The 24,812-nt window shown below is 41.6% G+C and overlaps 1 protein-coding gene across 1 annotated transcript in view; it reads left to right on the plus strand.

The window, feature by feature from the left end:
* Positions 1-18,829, plus strand: part of GUCY2F (guanylate cyclase 2F, retinal) — an 89,627-nt gene extending 70,798 nt beyond the window's left edge. The window contains exons 13-19 of the mRNA XM_032392820.1: positions 245-437; positions 3,858-4,032; positions 5,947-6,045; positions 9,186-9,280; positions 15,188-15,276; positions 15,362-15,450; positions 17,832-18,829. Of these exons, the coding sequence (XP_032248711.1) occupies positions 245-437; positions 3,858-4,032; positions 5,947-6,045; positions 9,186-9,280; positions 15,188-15,276; positions 15,362-15,449 (739 nt within the window). The 3' untranslated portion in view covers position 15,450; positions 17,832-18,829. The remainder of the gene's footprint in view (positions 1-244; positions 438-3,857; positions 4,033-5,946; positions 6,046-9,185; positions 9,281-15,187; positions 15,277-15,361; positions 15,451-17,831) is intronic.
* The last annotated feature ends 5,983 nt before the right edge of the window (positions 18,830-24,812 follow it).

Genomic DNA, 24,812 nt, shown 5'->3' on the forward strand with positions numbered 1-24,812 from the left:
CAAAAACACAGACCAGGGCTGTCTGTTCAGTGCTGTATTCCAGCATCTGGCAGAGTGCCTGGCTCATCATAAGCACTCAAAATATATTAATAGACTAAATTAAAGAGTTAATGTTTTCATCCAGACGACATCTTCTTCCTCATTTACTTGGCAGTGATTTTGGAGAAATTGTGTTCTAGCAGATGTGTGTGTGGCATGCAGGGAGGCCACTGTCCTCTGAGGAATAGCTGTGTCTACTTTTCAGATCAGTTGCCGAATCCCTCAAAAAGGGCTGCACGGTTGAACCTGAGGGCTTTGACTTGGTCACCTTGTACTTCAGTGACATTGTGGGCTTCACCACCATCTCAGCCATGAGTGAGCCCATTGAGGTGGTGGACCTTCTCAATGACCTGTACACACTCTTCGATGCCATCATTGGCAGTCATGATGTCTACAAGGTAAGTTATTGAGCAGAGAAATATATTCTAGAGGGAAATTTTTATATGATGTCAATATTCCAAAATTAAAAGGTGGAATTTTACTGAATGTTGTTATGTAGGAAGTAAAATTTATTTATTTATTATTTGTTTGTTTATTTATTTTAGTTTCAGAGGTAGAGTTCAGTAATTCATCAGTAACGTATAACACCCAGTGCTCATCACATCACGTATCCTCCTTAATGCCCATCACCCGGTTACCCCATTCCCCCATCCCCCTCCCCTCCAGCAACCCTCAGTTTGTTTCTTATAGTTAAGAGTCTCTCATGGTTTGTCTCCCTCTCTGATTAAGGAAGTAAAATTTAAATAGTATACCAGTTCCATTAGTATCTTATTTGAAATGAAGGCCAGACAGAATGCATAAAATTTCACATTTTACAAAATAACAGTATGAACCAAGCAAAAGATTGCCAGTCAGATTTCTCTTGAACTGTTTCCTAGAACTGAGACGAAGAAGAGGTTGGAGCCAAAAGGGTTATTGTACTTGAGTGGCTAAGTAACCACAGTGTAGGCAGTATCATGCTAGGTACTGAAGGGGAGACAGAAGAAGGATGGGTGCTTTGCCTGTAGTTGGTGACTGCTACAGAGTTCCTCTTGGTACAGCTTGTGTAGCTCTGACACATACTGTTAACATTTGGTTTGCTCCCTTAAGTATCATTTTTCTACAGGAGGGAACTCTGGCATCACATAGGTCAGAGACCTATTAGACCTGAGGCTCTTTGGGATTGCTACGGGGTAACCAAGAGCCCACCTCGTGGTCTGAGGTCTAGGGAAGTCATTAACCGTGAGGTTGCAACCCCCTGCTCCCACCTTCCCCCCACCCCTCCAGCTGTCAATTTCCATTCTTCCTATCCAAGATTGCAGAAGATGAGCAGAGAACAGATGACTACGTTCACTCATTTGGGTGCCATGCTTCCTTACTCTTGACTTTTATGTGTTGTCTTATCTCTAGGCAGAAAATGACTAAAAATCTTATAGCTGTGCAAGGCCATTTCCACGTTTCTGCAACATGGATACTTGTCTTATTGATGGAGAAATATGCCCCAGGCATCCCAAACTTTAGACAGCTCCTCTGTCCCAGGAACCAAGGTAGAGCTGGGGAATGAGTACCTCCATTCATTGGATCCTTCACAGTAGTCTGAAATGTTCCAACTCTCAAATCACACACAGGGCAGTATGTTTATCTCAGATTAGACAGGGCCCTTTCAGGTCAGGTAGAGAGCCTCAGGGTTAGGCCAAGCTACCTAAATAGGTCTCAGAAATAGACATTATACCTGTCAATCAGCCGGAGCTGCAAACTAATCAAGAAGCACACATGGAAACCACAGTGGAGGAAAAAATCCATGGAATCAGACTACCTGTCTTAACTTGTTGATCTCAAGCAGCCTGAAGAGAAAAACAAATCACCAAAAGCTAATTCAGTTGAAACTAAAATCAAAGATGATTCAGCGTGGGCAGTAACACAGCCACTGGTTTAATCAATGCAGCTGATACTGTTCAGACAATTGGTGGAAGTCTTAGGGATGAGGCCATAGGATATTTTGGTACTTTGTGGCTGCAGTAGGGAGTTAGTGGTCTGTTTCCAGGATAGAGCAGGGCTATACAAATCCAAAAATGAAATCTAATTTTTCAGTCCTGCTTATTAAAAACAACAGTGCAAAGGAAATAAAATTGAACCAGCAGTGAGTCACCAAACCTGTTTGTGTTTTCATTTTCTTTACCTGTAAAATTGGAATCACCTCCCTGGCACTTGATAATCTGAAATGGAAGTGAGAAGGTTACTGCAGAATTACAAAGCTGGTGATTTGTTTTCAGTTTCCGTTCTCCTGCTACCACCCAATCTCAACCAGACCCCTTTCTATACTTCCTCTGCCCTTTCTGTGTCCTTCTGCTGGCTCATGCCGCCCACAGTCCCTCACAGCAGTCTCTCACCAAGGCTAGGTAGTGCCCATGCTCCCTGCCCTTCTAATCTCCTCATCCATGTCTGTGGGGCTCCTGAGTGACTGACTCGTTTCGGGGAAGAGTCAACCACTATTCTTTGATAATGGCCAGCCAGTGAGTCTCTCCCTCCCATATAGCATTCACATTGTACCTGTTGCCTTCCTCTGTGCAGAGATCCTTTTCTCCAATTGCACCAGGAAAGGGAGGCCCTGGATGGAAGCATGGAGAGGTACAAAGTCCCATGGGTTCAAAGCATCACTGTTATTGGCTATATAGAAAGTCATGATGAGAGGCCTATTGCTGATTACTAAACTCTCTCTGGAGCTGAGTCATAGCCACCATCCCATGGCATGTGTCAAGACATATCAGTTTGGTGATGATAATGATGATGATGATAGCTTGCACTTATCCACCAGGTAGGTTTTAAGTGCTTTGGCATATATTAAGTTATTCAGTCCTTAGAAAACTCTATAAGGTAGGTACTGTCATTATCCCTATTTTACAAATAAGGATACTAAAGCACAGAGAAGTTAAGTGACTTGGCAAGGCCACACAGTTTGTAAATGGTGCATCTGGGAGTCTAACCAAGGCAGTATGACATCACAGTTTCGTGGTCTTAACTATTGCACTTCTCCAGAAAAGCATGGATTTTAACTGGATCCAAACTTATACTAGCAGTCTGACTGGCACATTTCATGGAAGTCCTTCCAGCTTACTTATCTTTTGGATTTACTTGAAATGCTTCAACTTACTAGTCACCTAAAAGAGTGAGCACACTTCTTTTGGGAAAATGAGGAATACAGATTTGCCTTTCTTTACAGGTGTCCAGCTCAAAGCAGCTGAGGGCAGATACTGCTGCCCTTTTGAGAGGTGGCACTAGGAGAGGAGGGGGTGGCTAATGGAAAAAAGACTCAGTTCTCATACCCAAGGGACTATAAACTAACTTCATCATATTAGCAATGCAAAGCAGAAGGAAAAGTCTCTTCCACCTCATTCCTTTCCCTTTCTCTATACTTGCCTTAAGGCTGCCCTAGCTCATTACCAAATCTTTGAGAGAGATGCTTGCTAGAGGAGTGCCTTATGCACCTTCTCCTAGGGTGTTCTTCCATGGACATCTATGGATACTCTCAGAAATGTCCCTTTTCCTTCCCCCAAGAATTACTTGGGGCCTGATAGTTCTCTAGGGCCAGCCAGGAAACTGCAAAGTAGCGTATGTCAGAATCTATGGGTGTGGGACCTAGACATCATTTTTTTTTTTTTCCCTGAAGCTCCTTAAATGATTCTAATATGTAGCCAGACCTTGAACCTCTGACAGTCTCTCTCCATCTTCCTCACTGTACAATAAGCTTCCCTCATACCACTTAAACTGTGACACACACACACACACACACACACACACACACTTATTTCCCTGCTAATTCTATTTCCCCTGATTCCCAGGTAGAGACCATTGGAGATGCTTACATGGTGGCCTCAGGCCTCCCAAAGAGGAATGGCAGTCGGCATGCAGCTGAGATTGCAAACATGTCCCTAGATATCCTGAGCTCTGTGGGTACCTTTAAGATGAGACACATGCCAGAGGTGCCAGTCCGGATTCGAATAGGCCTGCATTCAGGTAACCACAGCCAGCTAAAGTAAGAAAAGACATTCCCATGTGCCTCAAGAGAAGATTAGAAAAGGTCGGGGAGGGTAGTGCTTCCCTGTTTACTGGCAGCTGAATTATCCAGGTGTCTAGTGCTGCCTAATTTCTTTATGCCTACCCAACTTTCACTCTCTTCCCAGCACCTGCACTACCCCAGTGGGAAGCAGTCCTTGTTCTAGGTACCAAACCCTTTCAATCTACCTTTCTTGTTAGAGCCAACATTTCCTATGTGCCTCAAGGGAAGACTAGAAAAAGGGTAGTGTGCCCCTGATTACTTTGTGCCTAAAACTTCCCTCAACTGGCTTTTATGACATGCTCCTCACTCTCTGAATGCTTTTTCTCCATTTCATTCACTGGCTGTCTTGGCAACTCCTGCTCTTTAACTGTGGCTGTTCCCCCATTTTCTGCAAAGCTCTGAGTTGTGGTCCCCTTGCTCTCTGCACGTCTTGATTTCTGTTTCTCAACCCACTCCCACCTGGCTTTCATTTTCTACCATTGTCTGATAATCTCTTCTGTCTTTATCTGTCCCTTAAATATTGATATTCCCCAAGGTTCTGGCTTTCATCCACTGTTTTTCTCCCCTTACATACTCTCCTCTCATTCATGTCTATGATTTAACTACCACTTGTATGCTGACTTCCAGTCCCACTTCTATACCATTTATCTTACCTCAACCATACTTTGTCTTGGGTTGTTGCTTAATTACTTCCTGTTTAGTAGTCTCTTCTCTTTAATTAGACTATAAACTCCTAAAGAACTGAGACCATGTGTTACACTTCTTTTTTATTCCCCTTGGTGCCTAGCTCAGTACTCAATGAATGCATATGAATGGTGAGAAATGAATTAAAATGAAAAACATAAGTTTTGTAGTTCTTACTTATTTTTATCTTTATAAATTAAAGAAAGAAATTTTTGAAACAAAAACACTTCATTAACTTTCTTTTTTTGAAAGATTTTATTTATTTGAGAAAGAGAGAGAGAGAGTGCTCACGAACAAGGCGGAGGGGCAGAAGGAGACAGAGAAGTAGATTCCCCACTGAGCAGGGAGCCTGACATGGGACTCAATCCCAGGACCCTGGGATCATGACCTGAGTCGAAGGCAGACGCTTAACTGACTGAGCCACCGAGGTGCCCTTAATTACTTTCTTTAACTCAGGAAATAGCAAAAACATAATGCTGAACAATTTTAAATAGAAAGAGAACAGAGGCCAGAAAAGTAAGGGTGGAGAACTTTTTAGATACTCCTGAATTAGGTTTTCAGTATGGTTGCTGAAGTTTTATCAAGTAATGTTCACTGTCTGAACACCTAACATGGCCATATTAAAATGTAAGAACAAAACACATTCTAAGGGCAAATAGAATATATTCTTATCTATATATGCTGCTTGTCCATGCCCCTAACACAAAGGATTGAAAGTCAATTCTACTTCTTTTCAGATTTTCCAATTGTCTTAGCAATAATTCTCTTGGGAAATAAATAGCCCCATGAGATCCCTCCTTCCTACCCTAAGACATAAGAAAGGGTCACATTTTTTTTTTTTTTTATTACAACAAACACGCTTGGATCCTGAGTCCCTACCTGGGCCTTTCTGGTTTGGCTTTTATGCTTATTTGTCCCTGTTGACAGATATAAGTATCTTGGGTGTAACTGTGACTTGGAACAAGAGTGTAAATCAGAAGTGTAGTCATGTCTGCATCATTATAAACTTGCTTTCTTGTAGGGCAAAGAGTTTATTACTCATTGTAGGACTTCCATCAGATTCCCAGAGCTATTTGGTAGCAACTTTGTTCTTTTATGCAGCTACATTCCTTCCCTTGGCAGTGTTCCTCTATTAGCATTGGATATATACCTGTTGACTATAACCCCAACTGACTGCTACTCTACAGGGCCAGTTGTTGCTGGAGTGGTGGGCCTCACCATGCCCAGATACTGCCTGTTTGGAGACACTGTGAACACAGCTTCTCGGATGGAATCAACAGGCTTACGTGAGTACCTAAGTGATGGGATGGGATGGTAACCTCCTACTGTTGGAAAAGTGATTTTCAAGAGGGGGAAGAAGAGCAGGATACCTGATGTTTTAATGTTTTTTTTTTTTTAAATAAAAAATAATTTGAGAAGAATAAGATTTTATACACATATTTCCTGGTCTCTAATGGCAAGCCAGTAGGGGGTGATATTGGATTAAACATGTACCTTTCTTGTCCTAGAAATGAAGCTGTAGCTAAGTGACACTGAAAAAGTCAGTCAATTTGATCAAAACAACTAAAAATGTCCCGTGGGTACAGAAAAAAATTGGCCAGCCTGGTGGGGAAGTCATGTTGAAAAAAGAAAAAGTAAGGGACTGGCATTTTTAGTTTTTCATTTAGTTTGTGGAGACACACCCAGAATCAGCTGCCTCCCACCCAACTGCTGTTTGCTGCTCTAGTCCTCTCTCTGAACTTGTTAGGATCCTAGGAGTTCTGGTTTTATCAAATAGGCCCCTTGAATTTAGCTAGCAATAATCCCTCAACCTAAGGAGCTTGGAAATCTGAAATAGTCAATTCCAATTTGCCTGTATATAAAATCTGTAGTTTTTATCAAAACAGGCGTGGTGTCAAAGATACCATTTCTTGGTGGCGCCTGGGTGGCTCAGTCGTTAAGCGTCTGCCTTTGGCTCAGGTCATGATCCCAGGGTCCTGGGATCGAGCCCCGCATCGGGCTCCCTGTTCAGCGGGAAGCCTGCTTCTCCCTCTCCCACTCCCCCTGCTTGTGTTCTCTCTCTCGCTGTGTATCTCGCTCTGTCAAATAAATAAAATCTTTAAAAAAAAAAAAAAAAAGATACCATTTCTTCCCCCTCGCCTTCTTTGAGAATAAAACTGTACAAATCCTTATGCCATCTGTCTGTTGCCGGCACCTCTTTATGGGTTATTTACGGCCACTACTAAGGCGATGTCAGAATCACAACATGTCTTTCCCTTTATCATGGTTGAGCAAAGCAATTTGTTTATGCTAATATAGGAAAGCATAGAAAATGATAATAAGTTCTATATACAGTTTTCATGGGTTTTCTATTTAAAAAAAACACTTAAGCTCTTAGCAGCCCTGGTTTTGACAGCTACTAGGCAAGACAAGCTCTTCCCAAACTCCAGCAGTCTACGCAAACTAGTCTCTGATGATATGGTGGGCCTATATCACAGTGGGTGGTGCCCTATCTGACCCCACTCCTCATCACTCATGTGCAGAAACAGGCTTGCACAATGGGTCCAGTCTTAGTCAATCTAGCCTGTGCAGCCATGATTAAGGAGGCAGCACGGAACTCAGAAGCTGTTGTCAGAATAAATTTTCTGACATCTGGGAAAGTCTTCGAACTCCACAGACATGGCAGAAGCCATGGAAGTAGTCATCCAGGAACCGCTGCATGCATATGACTTTGTTCTTGAAGTGCAACCCAAGATGAAGTGAAATTGATCATGGAACCGCAATGCAGATTTGGCACAGCACTCTGGACTGATGTAAGCTTGTAGAAGACTGAAGTCATATTCTGGTCTGCACCGGGGAAACTCCACTCATTTCACATTGGAAATGTAGAGCTGAGAGCAGAAATTGAATTTTCAGATTTAGGCAGCACCTTGTCCAGTGATGAGTTAGGAAGAAGAAAATGGAGTGAATCATACACAGCAGGTGTTTATTAAGCACTGACTATGCAAGGAATGCATTGTGAGGGATACAAAGAAGCAGACACATGTGGTCTCAGCACTAAAGGAGCTGGTTAGTGTGCTTTTCTGGAAACTAATGACTGTGACCAAAATAGAGCATTAAGCTCCACACCTGATTGAAGATTTGTAAAGAGGTAGCCTCATGATGGATATGAGACTAGGACAAGTCAGAGGTCTATTAAAAATTAATTTCGTAAATATCTCCATTATGCCCAGTTGAATTCACTGATTCTGGAATGGAAGTAACTAGTGACCCAGTCCTGGAGTGATTCTCCTTGCCACATACCTGGGTGCTCGTTGGAAGGAGCTATCTCTCTCTTTTGACCTGTGTTCCCCACTAGTAGGATTATGACTGACAACCAGATGCTAGAATGGCATACACGGAGCTGGCAAGGGGCACCTAGATGAGCAGGTGGCTTTTAGGAACCCTTTTTGAGCAGAGGTTTTGGGTGACCATGACTTAGTGAGGAAGATACAAACAACAGTACTGAGCTGGAAGGAAAGTTATTATGTTATTATGTGAAAGTATTATAAGAACACATAGCAGAAATTTCTTGCAGTTCTTTCCAGCCTATGCCTTCCTACTTAGATTGTTCCTCAGCTTCTAAAAGAATTATTTTCTCAAGTGTGTGGGAATAAGTCTTGGACTTTTATTTAAGACTCAACTTGAACAGGTCTTACTTCATAGGATAACCGTTTTCAAGAAAGTCAAGGATTCTACCTGAGTTAATAATAAATGATTGTTCTTCACCAAAGAATTACACTTAGTTTCTACATAAAATTTATAGTCGTAGCTCTCCATGTAACACTCTTATCCCAGGTTGGGCTCACTAGTTGGAAAATAATACATTCGTGTGTGTATACATCTAGATGCATCCACCCAAAGGAAAGCTATAAATGTACAGTTGCCACAGAATGTTGACCAAGGTCTTGGGACATTTTTTCTTGACGTTCTATTTTCAGTGCAGCAATATTGGAAGATAGTTGTATGGATGTGTATGTAAAAAGACACCCTGTTGTCTCTTAAGTAGGATAGGCAGACCTTGGGAGCTCTGCTTTAGCAGCAGCCTGTAGAAGAAGCTGCTGAAACCTAACTTCCCTCTGAGGAGGTCCCATTTCAGCTGAGAGCACAGTAGTGGTAGCCGGTTTCTCAATCACAGTCGAGTTAAATTAACACCTTTCTATTGCATGGCCTTTCATCTGAGATAGTGTCTAGGAGGCTGATAGGTGCTATAGCTAACACCTTATTTGGGCCTGGTGAGGAAGGCCACCACTCCCCATTCCTCCTGTGAAACCCTAACTGAAGCTCCCTCTCGGGGACTTTTCTTAGGGTCTTATTCATTTAGGAGTGGGGGGCATTTATTACATTAATATTTTCTCATTGATTTTACCTGGAAGGATCCAAAGTCATGTCTGTCTTTCTTTTACAGCTTACCGCATTCATGTCAGTCACAGCACCGTGACAATTCTTCGAGCTCTGAGTGAAGGCTATGAAGTGGAGCTTCGAGGAACGACAGAGCTCAGGGTATAATGTCCTTTTGTTTTTGTTTTTGTTTTTTTTAAATCAAACCACTTGGACACACCTGCTTCTGGAGAGGTCATGGTCTGCTGAAAGAGTTTACCTGGATGTCTGAGACTTAGAGCTATAATTTGGGCAGAATTTCCAGCCCTATTTGTGGTTCCCAAGAGATTGTTCCTTTTTGCTTTGATTTTCTTCTCTTTAAAATATGGCCACAGTGAGGAGGATTGTTAGAACTCCTTCTGAATTTTTCAGACTATGAGCTGCATCTTTCTCTCTTAAAGGATTGCCCAGAATTTGGGTTTTCAATGAGCTGCACTATTATTTATTTAGATCTTCTAACTTCCATTTTGTTTACTCTTTGGCAGTTCCAGACATGATTCAATAAACTAAAGTATTAGTGAGTTTGTGTTTTCTATTTGCTTGCTCAGTGGCCACATTTCTAATTTTTCATCCACACCATTGACCCCCTTCCATTTACAGAGAGGCTTTATGTCTTCCCCAAAGGACCAGGAGGAATAAAGTCAGTTCCTGTGAAAGACAAACATTTTGTAGCACCTTTTCTTTCTGCTAGGACTATCCCTTGATCTAGGATTCAGGATTAGGATAATTTTCCCTTTTCTTTCTTTCTTTTTTGCCATCTCCACTGGATTCTTTTCATCTTCTCTGGATAATCCCAGAGCCCCTGACTTCCCCATTTGTAAGAGACTCTAGAGAGCTAATCATCTAACTTCTTCATTTTTAGATGAAAAACCAAAGCCCAGAGAGGTGAAGTAACTTGGTAAGGGTCACACAGTCAATTGATGGCAGAATCAGGCCAAAACCCAGGAAGTCTGACTTCCCACTCAGTACCCTTTCTACGGTACCATTGTGCATGAAAATTATTTTCTCAGTGATTATACTTGGGCAAAGCAAAACCCAGGTACTGAGTGATGCACAATTTGTTCCTGTCATTAACAAGCCTTCCTCAAATGGTGGCAATTTACGTGTAAAAGGATTTCAGAAGTTAAAGGTTGGAAGGCTTGATTCTGGTTGATCAGTTACTTTTCTGGCTAATTCTGGTTTGTCTCTTCCAATAGATCCTAATATCTTCTAGCAGATGGGATGAGTCATTTATGAGGGGACAGAGGTTCCTTTCCCACCTCTGCAGAGAACTCAGTGAGATGATAGGAGTGGCAAAATTACTTGAACAGTGAATCACATCACTCAAGGCTTTTGTGATCCCTCTATATATTGACATTTCTTAGCAGAGGAGGACAAAGGTGGCTTTATTTCCTGAGGCACTTTCCTGTCTGTATTGCTGGGCACAGATTCCATCATTTAAAAGCTGAAGAGCTAAAGAGGTGACACTTTTGAAACTGAAAAGGAAAATATGCCCCCACCCCATGGTTTTTATTGCCCCCCAAATTCCAGTCAGGAAGCATTATATCTTTGGGTGTTTTGAGTACAAAAGCAGGACTACTTCAAAAGGGCCCTTTGCAGCTTCACAATTTCCCTTACCCCAGGGAATTTGGGAACCTGCTACAGCAAGTTGGAGGAAGAAGCAGGGAGAGGCTTCCCCTAAGGCCACGTCAGGCCATGCTTATTGAGGTGGTAGAGGCTTCCTGATGGAGAGGGAGATACTGAGAGAGAAGAGAGGGGGCCCCAGGGGAAAGGAAGGGGCAATGTGAAGAAGAGAATAAGAAGTACCAAAGAAGGAAGGGAGAAAATGGGAGATCCTTTCTGCCTCTGTACCCCTGCCCCTGACCAGAGGCAGGTATTGGACATTACATAGTAAGGACTGGGGGACAGGAGATTCCTTGTTCTTTGGGGGCATGCAATATATCCCCAATAAGACCATATCAACCAGTACGCTTCAGAAATTCTGATTCAACATTTCCATCCCTCATTCACTCTGTGTTGTTGGAAAGCAAGAATCGCTTTAGTACATGGGTCAGAAGGACCACATTTGATAGCCTGCCAGGTGTGATGGCCAAGACGATGGTTGAAAACATCCTCTCTTTCAAGCTGGCTGATATTTGAAATTCCTTCATCAGAGCCTCTTCTCTTGGGCTCAAGGATTAGATCCAGGAACAACACTCTTTTCCCATTCCATCCCCTTCATTGGGGTGATGACACTTTAAGTTGTTTCCCCTAGTGGGAATCAAAAGTGTGGATTGGGTTGGGTGAGAAAAGAGAACATAGTGCAGTTGAGTAATTAGGTGGGTGGGGTTTACAAAGAAAGACATCAAACTGAGGAAGCTGAGGTAGATTGGGGGAGGACTCATTAGAGATGACAAGCTCAGCCTCTCTGGGGAGTTGTCCTGCCCACTCCAACCCCCTTTTGTACTCTACTGGCAACAAATCATCAGTGCTTAACTAGCCAATTCTGCCCTTTTCAATATTTCTCTCCTAATGGCCTGGTGATAAGTCATCTTATTACCTCTTCTCTTACATGAATCCTATTTTAGTTACTGTTTTACTGACAAGTTCGAAGCTTCTTGCTGAGACTTTGTATATTTTGAGGCTTATCAATTGTATTTACTAGGGCCTCTTAGGTAGATTTACATTCTGAGAAGACTTTCCTAAATGGTTGTTCTCAGCCAGTTTATGTCCTTGCCAGAGGTGGACACTTGTGACCTTGTCTCTGAATTCTGGGGCTAAATAGTATTTGATTCTCAGGCCCCTAAGCAGTAGTCCTGTTTTATTTGTGATTTCTCTTTTTTCCCCAACCTCTTCCAGCCCTATTGTCAACTCCTAACACTCACATACACAAGTTTGCACATGAGTAAGCATGTGCACACACATGTGCGCACACACACACATACCAGCAATTGAGCTAAGAAGTAATGAGGTTGGGGACACCTGGGTGGCTCAGTTGGTTAAGCGTCTGACTCTTGATTTTGGCTCAGGTCATGATCTCGGGGTTGTGAGATGGAGCCCTGCATCAGTCTCTGTGCTGGGCATGGAGCCTGCTTAAGATTTTCTCTCTCTCTCTCTCTCCCTCTCCTCCTGCCCCTCCCCACCTCCCTCTCCTCCTGCCCCTCCCCACCTCCCTCTCTAAGAAAAAAAAGAAGTAATGAGGATGTATTGGCAGAGTCATGAAGGTCAGAAGGTCTGGTCTGTAATTCTCATCCCATCAATGACTCAATGTGTGACATTGGACAAGTAACTTTATCCTTTCTGTGCTTCCATTTCTTCACATAGAGTCCTCTTCTGACCTGTGATTATCAGGAAGCTCATTATTCACAAACTATAAAATTCCCAACAGTTGCTTTTTGGCCTCTAGACCTGTCCCTTGACTCCAGTGTGTTGGAAAAATTATGTGGTATAGAAGGAAGAGCATTTAAAATTTGGAGTCTAAGATGTTAACTAGACTTATTATGATGAGCATTTTACAATATATATACATATCAAATCATTATATTGTACAGCTGAAACTAATATAATGCTGTATGTCAGTTATACCTCAATAAAAATAGCTAAGTCGTAGTAAAAAGAAAATAAATAAAACTTGGAGTTCAGTAAAATTGGGTTCAAGTTCCAGCTATGCCTGCTTATTGACAAGTCATTTAATTTCCATGAAACTCAGTGTCCCTATTTGCAGAATGACGTTAATAATAAACGCACCTTCCAGAGTTTTTGTGAGAATTAAAAAAGACAGGAGATGCCAAAGTGTCTTTAAAGTGTCAGGCCAAAGGAAGATGCTATTATTTGGTGGGGGGGGGGGTTGTCTCTGGGACTGCCTAGGGATTGATAACAAGTCAAGGGTGTGCTTTAGATTTTAGTTGTTGCAGCTTGTTCCCTCCCTTTCTCTCTCTTCTGCAGAATTTTGGAAATAGGGTGGGTAAACAGAGAGCTAGGATTCTAAGAATTCTCCTGGATGGGCTCCAAAACCTCAGAGAGCCCCTGGGGCTCCCCTGCATACTCTTTGATTTGGAAGCTTGCCTGAGTCCATAACACTCCCATTCTCTTTTGCAACCATTAGTTTTGGCATACCAGTGTGTGTCCCAGGACTCACCCAAATATCTGGACAATCCTGGCATCCACAAATCTCCCTTGGGGATTGGCACACTATCCTGATAGCCTCTAGATCTCAAGACAAACAGCCAAATATGCCTGGGGGTTGGGATCCTCAAGTTTGAGCTTTAAGAGTATGTTTTAGCAAAGTGAGGTCCATTGACACCTGAGTATTCCAAGTGCTCAAGGGTTGAGTTTTCCAGTGAATGGAACAGTCTATCTACTGAGCAACTGTTCTGTATGAGACACTGCACTAGGTACTGTGAGGAAAAGAGCTTAGGAGGCAGAAGATTTGGGCTTGTATTTAGAGCCCAAAACATGGCCTGACAGTGTTTTTATTTAACTGCACTGTGAGCTCCTGAAGGACAGAGCCATTTCTGTTTTTCCACACCTGGTACAGTGAGGGTAGAATAAATGTAAGAATGAGGGATATGAGTATATTTTAAAGTTGTTCACTTCTTCTGAAAACAGAGTGGCTCCAAACAGTCCAATTATTTGAGGTTTAGAGTGAGTTGGTTGCCAGCTAGTGAAGATTGGGCTGTTGTGGTATTCTCTTCCTACTTGCCTATAGTGGGCTTGTTCAGAGCCTTGAACCAAGTATCTGCAAAATGCTTTGAGAGTCTTCCATTAAATGTGCTTATTATTATTATTATGGTTGTTGTCATTATTGTTAAGGGAAGAATATATGTGATGTAAAATAGAGAACAATGGATTTGATATTTAAAGGGGGGACAACCTAATTGGAATTTCTAAGTTAAACAATTTAGAACTGTTCCAAATGAGATCAGCCAAGAGTGAGACCATATTTCAGATTAATGAGTTGGAAACACATCCCATTACTTTTCTCAGTCTTAGTAAACACATTTTTTTTCCTTATGGATTGGAGGAAATGAAAGAACAGATGAAAGACAGTTGAAAGGAGGAGAGTGAAACACATTGAGAGGAGGGTTTATTAGAAAAAGGGGAGGGCAAAGCAGAGACAGAAAACTTGGCTCCTCTGAGGTCATCACTTAGGCTCTGGGGTGACCAGCTGGAGTTTACACTCCCTTTCTCTTCTCATACCCATGGTTCTTGACAACCAAGGAACTGGGCTGTAGATGGAGGCCTCCCTGGGGTCTCTCTCTACCTGTGAGAATCCCTTGGCAGGAAGAAAAGAACACTGCAGAAATGTAGACCTCTCTAAGCAGCCAGGATGCCCTGGCCTGCACAGCTTGCTTTCCATTACTATTCCAATTTTTGGGTTTTGTGAGAGCCTTTGGATGGTGAGTATTTGGGGGAGGTAGACTCTGAATATATGTACTCTAGACAGGAAAGACAATGGGATGCCTAAGGCCAAAAGATCAGGGCAAAAATGACAAACAAAATCTTGAATTCAGCATCCAGATGTTTGGTTACTATGAAGCCAAACAACAACATGTTCCCAACGATGGAGCTGTGTGGCAGTGGGTAGACAAAACATCTGGATGACAGCTTCAAATGGTGTTCACTTTTCTTTTTCTTTTTTTTTTTTTTTTAGAGAGGGTGGAGAGGCGGAGGGAGAAGGGGAAAGAGAGAATCTTAAGCAGGCTCCATGTTCAGCGTGGAGCCCAAGGCAGGGCTTGATCTCATGACCCTGAGATCATGACCTAAGCCAAAATCAAGAGTTGGACACTTAACTGACTGAGCCACCCAGGTTCCCCCAAATGGTGTTCGCTTTTCATCTGCCTGCTGTGTCAGCTTATGGAGCTTGCCTGAGGCACAGGTATATATAGCAAGGAAGCTGTGTAGGAAGGAAGACTCCAGGGAGTGGTGATAAGGGGAAAGCAGAGGCAATTTCTGAGCCAGACTGAATGCTTATACCCCATTGATCAGAAGCACATCTTTGGGAAAGTTGGTTATAGCACATTTAAGATTTTCTGTATTTTCTATAATAAGGGCAAAGGCACAGAAGAGACCTTCTGGCTGGTTGGAAAAAAAGGCTTCACGAAGCCCCTTCCTCAGCCCCCACCAGAGGGCAAAGATGGGTAAGTAGAGTTCACACTTGGAGTCTTCCTATGCCCTAGTCTGCTCCACGGTCTTCACTATTTTTGTGTCTCTCCTGCCCCACAGGCAAGTGGGCCATGGCTTACAACCAGTGGAGATTGCAGCCTTCCAAAGAAGAAAAGCAGAAAGGCAGCTGGTGAGAAACAAGCCATAAGGTAATGGCCAGCAGGAAAACAGAGCACAGGAGTTTGCCAAATTTTCAAAGCTGGGGCTCCCTTTGGCAATGGGTGCCAGTCTCAGCCTACGCTCTATTGGCAGAGTGTGATGAAGTTGGTGAATTTCCAAGCTCCACTGAGTTGAGCAAAAACCTTGTGGGGAGGCCAGTTGCAGAGCAAGCTGCATCTGAGGGAGGTCAGCTGCCCTGGCCTGAGAGACCCTTGCCTCCTGCACTGATAACACATTTGGATGTTAACAAGGCTGGCCATGTCATCTAGTTATCAGACAGGAGCACCTGTCTGTTTCATTGTCAAGAACCTGGACCACATGATGAGCCACTTCACATCTTTGGAGATTCACATCTATCTAAGCAATACAGCAATATTATGATGACCCCCTTTTCCCAGGATCCATTGGCAAGACCATCTTTGAGGGGATATTATGTCATTTCCTCTGGAGGCACTGCCTGATCCCTTCTGAGGTTGGCATTGCCAACCAAAATAAGACTGTTTACTCCTTGACTGCCTGGCTTGAATTCAGGACAATTTCCCCCATTGCTCCTACTCCTACTAGAATGGTATGATTCTGAAGCAGCAACAACAGCCTAATTATCAAGAATTCTCCCCATATATTTATCTCTGAGGAATCCATTGCTTTCTGGGGCTCCTCTCAGTATCTCTTCTCTATCTTGCTTTCTTATTTTCTCTTTTATGGAGACTTTGACCCTAAGACCTATAGCTCCCTCTACATATACTTAGAAATCACAAGATTCTGAAGTAAACATTAAGGCATCTCCACACATTCCTGCTCCCTTGTTTCAGAATAATCACAATTCTAGCAGCAACTACCAAACGCATCCACATACTTCCTGTTTTCCCATTAATCTCTGTTTAACTTTGTCCGCTCTCTATGACTGGTTCTTTCCTAAGGAAAACCAGTGTATCTTCATTTCTGCAGCTATCACAGGTACCCTCTGTAAATCATACTATTCATGCTTCAGAAAGGCTTCAGTACTGAACATGTGTCTCCCCTGGAGCCCCCTTTACCACCCTCTGCCATCCTTCCACCTGGGACCTAGCTCTGTTTTTTTCCTATTGGTCAATACAAGCAGATTAAGCAGCTGGGACACACATTCGTCTAATTTCCAGGAGCGTTTTTTTCCCATGGGGAAGGAAACACACAGACACACATAGACACACAGTCGGTCTCTTTCTCTGTCTCTCTTTCTCTCACAGCAAGAAAGGTCTTGGAAGCTCTTGAAGGGTTTTCCCTTTGGTGGGATGGCCTAGGCATTGTGGTAGGCACTGTGCAAGAACCTATCCGTTCCTAAGAATGTGTTGGAGCTTATAGAAGACACTGCAGCTGACTCACCATCACTGGTTGTGTACTCTGGGGTCAGACCGGGAGGAAAGAAAAATGCTGTGAAAGGGGCACAGCTTTGGTGAACTGACTGTTGTGGCTGCCTCTCAAGCAGGGCCCTGCTGTCTCCCTAGTAGCTCCTTCCTCATGTCCCCAAATATCTACCACTTTTCAAACCTTTCTAAAGGTTATCACTTCATCTAGTTACTTGCCCTAGAATTTCACCAACTGGGCTATTTGGGGTTGATGAGCCTTTCAATCATAGATAGACCTTTTGGAGAGTAAGGGGTGATTAATTTCTCATATCAGAGTGAAGGTGAACTGAGCTAGATGTTCAGGAGCACCTGGAAATTTCATTTTGGTTGGGACCAGGAGAAATGAGGAAGTTTGGCAGTTATGGAGAATCGAAGGTCATAGTGGAGGTCTTCAGACAACACAAGAGCAATGGATCCCTGGGAGATGGGAGAAGGGTGAAAACAAGTATGGGAGTGGAAAAGTCAGTTTATAGATTCCCCCACTTTTAAACCTTTGCTCTGGGTTTTCTTTGGACACAAAGAATGGGAAGAAAGCATGCTTTTCCTTCTGCTCTCAGGACCTAGGACCTCTGCCAGAGCTCTAATATAACTGCTCCATGTGGGTTAAATCAGCCTTTGTGGACTGGCCTAGAAACCTGACCACTACATATATATAACACAGTTTCTATGGAGCAAGGCATTCCAAGTTCCGAATCATTGACTTATAAATGTTTAGGACACATCTCATTAGTAAGTTGAGGATTACTTATATATTAACATGCCCCCTTTTTTCTTAAATTTGTAAAAACCCTTATAAATAGCAACATCTAATTATGCAAACCTGACAAATATAATGTTTATTTGTTCAGTGATCCAGGAAAGTTTAGCAATTTGCAAGCTTTTCATGTAGAGTGGCATTGTGTGGCTTGGAGTCATTCATATTGAAATCCTGTGAAAGGCCTAGGATGGAGAAGGTATACTCACTGTGTTCTCTTTCTCCCCCCCAGGAGTGAATGGCTGTGAGATTGGAATCTTCTATTGGTGAGGCAATGGAAAAGCTCACTCCAGTTCAACAAATTGTTCTGCTTGGGCAAGAAATTAGTGAATGACTATACCTCTGAGGATGACCAGTCTACGGGGTTATTCGAGCCTAATTCCAGTGTAAGGAGTCCCCTGGGAAGTAACTTTCATAAGTTTTGTTCTTTACACAGCTATCACCAAAAAGGCCATTTGAATGTAAACTGCAATGGATGTGAACCCTAAGGAAGGGTAGAGAACCACCTCCAAGTTTAGTCATTCCAAAATAACAGGCCCAACTTGGACTAAGATAAGAAGGTCTCTATTTTCACAGAAAAAGTAGGAGGCACTTTGTTTTCTTTTTCATTTCGTTTGAATCTCTAGAAAGTATTTAATGAGTATAATTTATAACTCAGATACTATGAGATTAGTGCCAGGAAAAAAAAACTTCCAGCAAACATACATCTGAATCCCAGTCCACTGTGACCTCAGTTGACTGGAATGCATAGGGAATAGGGGGGAGGAGAAGAGTCTGGTTAATTGTGTTGTTTGGATAATTGAAGGCTAAGAAGTTCCTTTGTTTTCTTATTGCTTATTATTCAAAATCTTTCCACAACTGTCATGGTCTCTTTTCCTGTCTAAGTAAGGAGAATCTAAGCAACATAATTGAATTGTCCTCGCTAGATAGGTGAGTAGCTCACTGGGCCTCAGGGTTATAAATTCTGAACATGACGGAAGAGATGTAAGAGATATTGTCAGGGTAAAAGATACAGAAGTAGTGGATTGAATTGAGCAATTCCCTTTAGGTTTTATTCTTTTTCTCCCTTCTCCTGCCCACTCTGCCTTTCAAGCCCCTGCCCTGGCCCCTAAAATAAATCCCTTTGAACATTTGTTTTTACTTTGTGCTTTTAGTTTTCCAGATTCTACTTTCAAGGGGTTATTGGCAGTGGCTTGCCACAGTCACATGGACCAAAGCAATAAGACTTAAGTCACAGGCATGTTTAAAATAGTTAAGCAAGGTTTTCCTCCCTTTTATTATAAAAAATAATCTCTTTATTAAAAGAGCTGAACCCAAACATATCAGCCAGTAAAGCAGTTAATTCTTTTAGAACAAGCCTTTTTTAAAAAAGAAATACCTAGTGCATAATTTGATACCTTTCTCACTCATATTTAATTTTTCCATTATCAACTCACCCTGAATCTAAGCTTAAAGTCAAAAGCTCTTCCTGGCAGTTTCCCCTCCACTTTCAGTCAAAACACAAACACCCTCGGACTCTTCACAGAAGCTTAACCTCTCTCAGCCTCAGGTAGTCTATTTACTATGCTAAAGCTGTTCAAGAGGATGCAGAAGAGGCTGACGTTGCCTTTCAGCTTCCTTGATCAGAGTTTCTAATTCCTTTTTCTAGACATGGCAGAGGAGAAGGAGACATGAAATATCATCCTCTATTTGTGGCTAGGTCTCCGTCAAAAGCTGAGCTTTTAAGAATTCTATAGAGGCAAAAAAAAAAAAAAGAATTCTAGAGAGGCAAGGGCTAAGGGAAGTTTCCAAGAAAGATACCAACTCAAAACAGAGGCTTTCACTTCTCCTAGAGGAGGTAGGCACTGCCCTCTATTATGAATTGGAAGGATCATTGAGGGCAAGGGAGGGGGATGGGGCTGCAGCTCTAGGCTCCATGGATCAGGATTCTCCCAAACCTAGTCCAGTCCTTTCGTGCAGGAACTATAGCCCCAGGGCTAGGCCTGCAAAATATTGAGCAACAAGACCCACTGAGGAGGATCCATTAGCTCTGTGTCTGATCCTATCCCTTATTTCCCTCTTTGGATTTCTCAAGTCCAGCATGTCAACCAAACCCACCTTTTATAGCCTACTAATCCTGTCTTGTGCATGATCACGTCTTCCTTTGCTTGATTCTGTCATGAACCCCTATCTAAAACCAGTCTATTCTTTCTTGTATTCTTTTTCATTAAGGCCTTCTGCATTGACCAAAACTAAGCTCTCTTTAATTTGCTTAGCATTTTAATTATCTGTGGAGAAGAAAAACACTCTCTACTCCCATGAACCATTGTGCAGTAAAGCCTACTTCTTATATACAACTGATTATTTCTCTCTTCACCTGTTGCTAGTGCACAGTGTCTTGAGTTGGTGGTTAAGAGGGACCAAAATGATTTTTTATCACAGTTCTTTTCTAGCTTATATTCCTTGTACAAAACAAAATATTTAGAAAACAATTTGAATAATGTTTTCAAACAGATTTGAATTTGTTTCATCACCTCTCTTATATCTGCGTATTTCCCTGTGATTCGTCTCTTCTCAAAATAGATTATTAGAAAAAGAAAGCCAAATGCTAATGAATTGCAAGCTAGGTTCTGCTTATTTGAGGTTTTACTGTACTTTACAATGTAACTTTACAAAATGGTCATCCCATGGGACATCATTTAAGTCCTTTAGATTTTTTTCTTACTGATCTCAATGGCAATGCAGGTTCATTATAGAAAATTGAGAAAACACAGAAAGGTTTATAGGAAATTTAAATTGCTCAGATTCCTTTTAGATCCTTTATTCTATTTTATCCTTGTTTGGGCTCACTTCATACATTATTGCATGTTATTAAAACACCCACTCAGCCAAATAATACCTTAAGTCAGCTGATTCTCAAATTAGCCCGTTTTACTTTTATTTTATTGCTCGCCACGTTACTCATGTTTTTGGTGGTAGAGGCTGAATCTGCTTAGAATGTGGACAGCTTTCAGTGATCCACTCATTCCTTATTTCTCTTGGCATAGCTAAGCAGGAGGAGAGAGCAGATGGCTATACCTCATCAGAGAGCTCTAACTCGGTTTGCTACATAAAGATACTCTACCGAAAAGTGTTGTTCCAAGGACTCCCATTCTGTCTACCTTGTCTTAGACTTAATATAAACAGCTTTATTACCAATCTACTCATCTCATCACATTCTTATCCTTAATCCAAGTGGAATCAACTTGCAAGGAGTGGGAGGTGGCAAACAGCCAAATAGTAATACTTCATGCACGGGGTGGTCACATCTATGTGACATCAGACAATTGGATGTAACTTAAAAACTTAGTTGAATCAAGTAAGCATTAATGAGATGAAAGGCCACAGTAGATTGACCATTTTATTTTAACCTGTTCTCCAGTTAAAGCTGGTTGACCTAATCAAGCACATTTTCCATCTGGTTGGTTGCTTCTAGCCCATTAAAATAGTGGAAACTCTCTCTCTTACCCCTTTTCTGGTCCGTGCCATCTTTTCAGGTCAAGATAATTGATAGGTAGACCACAGACACAAACACAAGTTACCTTAAAAAATACATGATATATTTGTTGTTTGTGTGTTGCTTGGGTTTCTCTGGAGTTGTTTGTAAAAACCCTGCTATCTCACCTCTTTTCCCATTTGAATTTGCTGTAGGCAAGCAATAGTGGATCTTTTTCAAGGAGGCACTGAGAATAGAGGGGACCATTAATCTATATTCTCACTTTGGCTTACTGCAAATTAGAGTGGCTCCAGGAGCCATTAAGAATTTTTCAAAGGTGACCTAACTCCAAGCAAATAAATATGCACCTAGAATCATAGAGTTGGAAGGGCCTTGGAGATCATCAGCCCTGTTGAGATGTGAAAAATGATATTGGGGTCCAGAGAAGAGAAGTCATATTTTTATGGTCACCATCTAGTTGGTAGAAGAGGAACTGCTCTTACCAAGGTCAAAAAGAGATCTCAGTTATCAAGGACAACCCTTGACCTTGGGAACACTTCTTTTAGAGAACCTGGGCTAAGACCTCTAACCATGTATATGGGCACAAGCTTGGCAGGAATACTTTGGTTTAGAGTGTTTTGAGCTAGGTGACTGTACTGACATAACAGTCCAGAGAGAGAGAGAGAGAGAGAGAAAAGATTGCAGATTCCTAAATCACGTCTACCATGCAGACAGGATCTTATCCATAGCCATAAATATTCCTAAGTTGATTTGTCCCAAGTGTATGGAAAACAAACCTCCAATTCTTCCCAACCCTATGGATTCTCTTGTAGTTTATAGTACATGGCCTTAGTCCCATTTACAGAATTAGCCTCAAAAATATCTGAGAGGAGGCCTGACTTCAGAGGACATCTTAGGAATATTTTCACTGTGCCCATCATCCAAATAATAGCTCTAGTATATAGTGAGGGATGTCAGAGGAGAACTAAGCCCACGAACTTCAAAGCAAGATAAGAACTAATTCAGATTACTATTTTTGACACAACCTTTATCCTCCAGAACCATGAAATCTGAGTTGTGGGCATAGTTGTGTACCCAGTGAGTATAGGCTAGCCAAAGAGGGACTTAACTCCTGTGCTCACTGACTTCAGCTGCTTCAGGGGTGATTGAGCCCATCATGGGGAATAGCCCCAGGTGAACCTCTCATGACCATGCCTTCCTGGAATGAGAGATCGAAGGAAAAGCAGTGCAATTGCTGGGAGCCCTCTAGGGGGCTAGCTGATGGAGCTACGTTCTTTACAAGTGGCAGTGTGGTTAAGAAGCAAGACAGGATTGTTCTTTTGGGTATTCCTTCTTGGGCCAGGAGCAACCTAAAGTCAGAGTAAATTCGTTGGGATAGTTGTGAGTCTGTAGAACCTGCCCCATTGTCAGATTTGGGTTGACTTAGTTACTTACTGTCCCACAGGACAAACATTAACATGGACTATCCTCATTTATGCCTATAATTTGAAAATACAACATTACTTTCATGGTTTATAATGATAGTATTCCAAAAGAGTGTCATAAGGTGGTTATGTTACTCCAGAGAAGTAATTTTTTCCCTCTGTGTGTACCTCTGTCTGTATTTCAGTGTACTTTTCTGGGATTAAAGTTCAGGTCTTGTTCCAAAAATTTTACTGTTTGTACATTTTTATAAATTCCTTAGTGAAGTTCCAACCTAACTTTCTCTATCCTTCCTCTTACAGTTAATGCTCTAGCCCAAACCTATTACTTGCTCTTTCCCCTGACCTTTTCTGATTCCATGCCTTTATTTATGCTTTTCCTTCTATCTAAAATTTCTCCCCTGCTTCCCACCACCACAGGCCTAAATTCAACCCATCCTTGAAAGTCTAGTCAAATATTACTTCCTCCATAAAGCCTTCCTTTTCTCTGTAGTGATATGTCACTATTTCTGAATTTCTATAATAATTTTACCTATACTTCTTTAATGTTTATATAATACTTACTTGTTTTATATAGCTGTTTGCGTACCTGTCTCTCTTATATTCTGATCTAGAGAAAATAGTAAATGTTACAGCCTCTTGAGGACAGGAATCATGTTTGAGTCATCTTCGTACTCTGCACAGTGCCTGACACATATAAAAGGCACTCAATAAATATTTGCTAAATAAATAAATGAATGTTTCTATGCCTCTCTGTGTACTTTCCTCTGTGCATTTTTATCTCTTTTCCCTTTTTACTTTAATGTTTTTCTTCCTATACAGCTGTTTATCTCCTATTACCCTTTTCTATCTCTATTTCTAGATATGTAAAATGATATATTTATACAATTTAGTTAACTATTATTTTAAAAGTATATTTTGTATTTGTCATGTTTATTAAGTTGAGGTTAAATGCATTCCTTCTAACCTGAAAAGCAGTAATGTTTTCATATTCCCCTCATAAAATTCCAGAGATAAATTAAGTCACATTTTTATTATACCATTGTTGGTTAGCTATTTTTTCTTGATGGTTACTAACCTTTGATAGCAAAAATGTTCCCCATTCATGCATTGAATTCTATTTTTTATTTTTTTATTTTTTTTTAAAGATTTTATTTATTTATTTGAGAGAGAAAGAATGAGAGACAGAGAGCATGAGAGGGAGGAGGGTCAGAGGGAGAAGCAGACTCCCTGCCGAGCAGGGAGCCCGATTCGGGACTCGATCCCGGGACTCTAGGATCATGACTTGAGCCGAAGGCAGTTGCTTAACCAACTGAGCCACCCAGGTGCCCCTGAATTCTATTTTTTAATTTTTTTGAGGAACCTCCATACTGTTTTCCACAGTGACTGCATCAGTTTGCATCCTCACCAGCAGTGCATGAGTTCCTTATTCTTCACATCTTCACCAACACTTGTTATTTCTTGTGTTTTTGATGATTCATGCATTGAAAAGAATCCAGTTATTGTTTACTCTGGTTTTCCCTTGAAACATTGAGGGGAACCAATTTTAGGAATTATAATATTTAGCCAAGAGAGGTAGAGACTAAAGGACTAAGGGGGGCCATGATAGCTCTCTTGATATATGTGAAAAAATAAGATGGGGAGCAGGGTTTTGCTTTGTTTTATGGGGCCTCAAGAGATAGAATCTGAATCAAGTGATGGAAGCTGGAGGCAAAAGGTCAACATAAGGAAAAACTTTCTAGTAATCAGAAATGTCCAAAAAGGAATGTATGGGTCTCAAAGATAGTGAGCTCTCTGGGTTTTTTTTATTTTTTTATTTATTTTTAAAAATATTTTATTTATTTATTTATTTATTTATTTATTAGAGAGTGAGCAAGAGAGAAACAGCATGAGAGGGGAGAGGGTCAGAGGGAGAAGCAGGCTCCCCACTGAGCCGGGAGCCTGATGTGGGACTTGATCCCAGGACTCCGGGATCATGACATGAGCCGAAGGCAGTCGCTTAACCAACTGAGCCACCCAGGAGCCCAGTGAGCTCTCTGTTATTGGGGGTATTCAGACAGAGGCTGAATGGTCATGAGGAAGAGTAGATGATATTTCTAGCATTGTATGAAGGATTGGGATAAATGGTCTTTTGGTATTCCTTCCCACTTGAGTCTCTGGTTCTTGATTTTCTAACATGCCTCCTTAAAATAGACTAAAGCAGTATTCAAATGTTAAGAACACATGAAAACAGATCAATTCAAATTAAAAGCAGACAAGTAGTAATGAGAGGCAGAATTAGAAGCTTTAGATAGCCTCATGATAAATCACTGTTTTT

Source organism: Phoca vitulina, unplaced genomic scaffold (assembly GCF_004348235.1).
Source record: "Phoca vitulina isolate PV1807 unplaced genomic scaffold, GSC_HSeal_1.0 scaffold69, whole genome shotgun sequence".
Classification (NCBI taxonomy): Eukaryota; Metazoa; Chordata; class Mammalia; order Carnivora; family Phocidae; genus Phoca; species Phoca vitulina.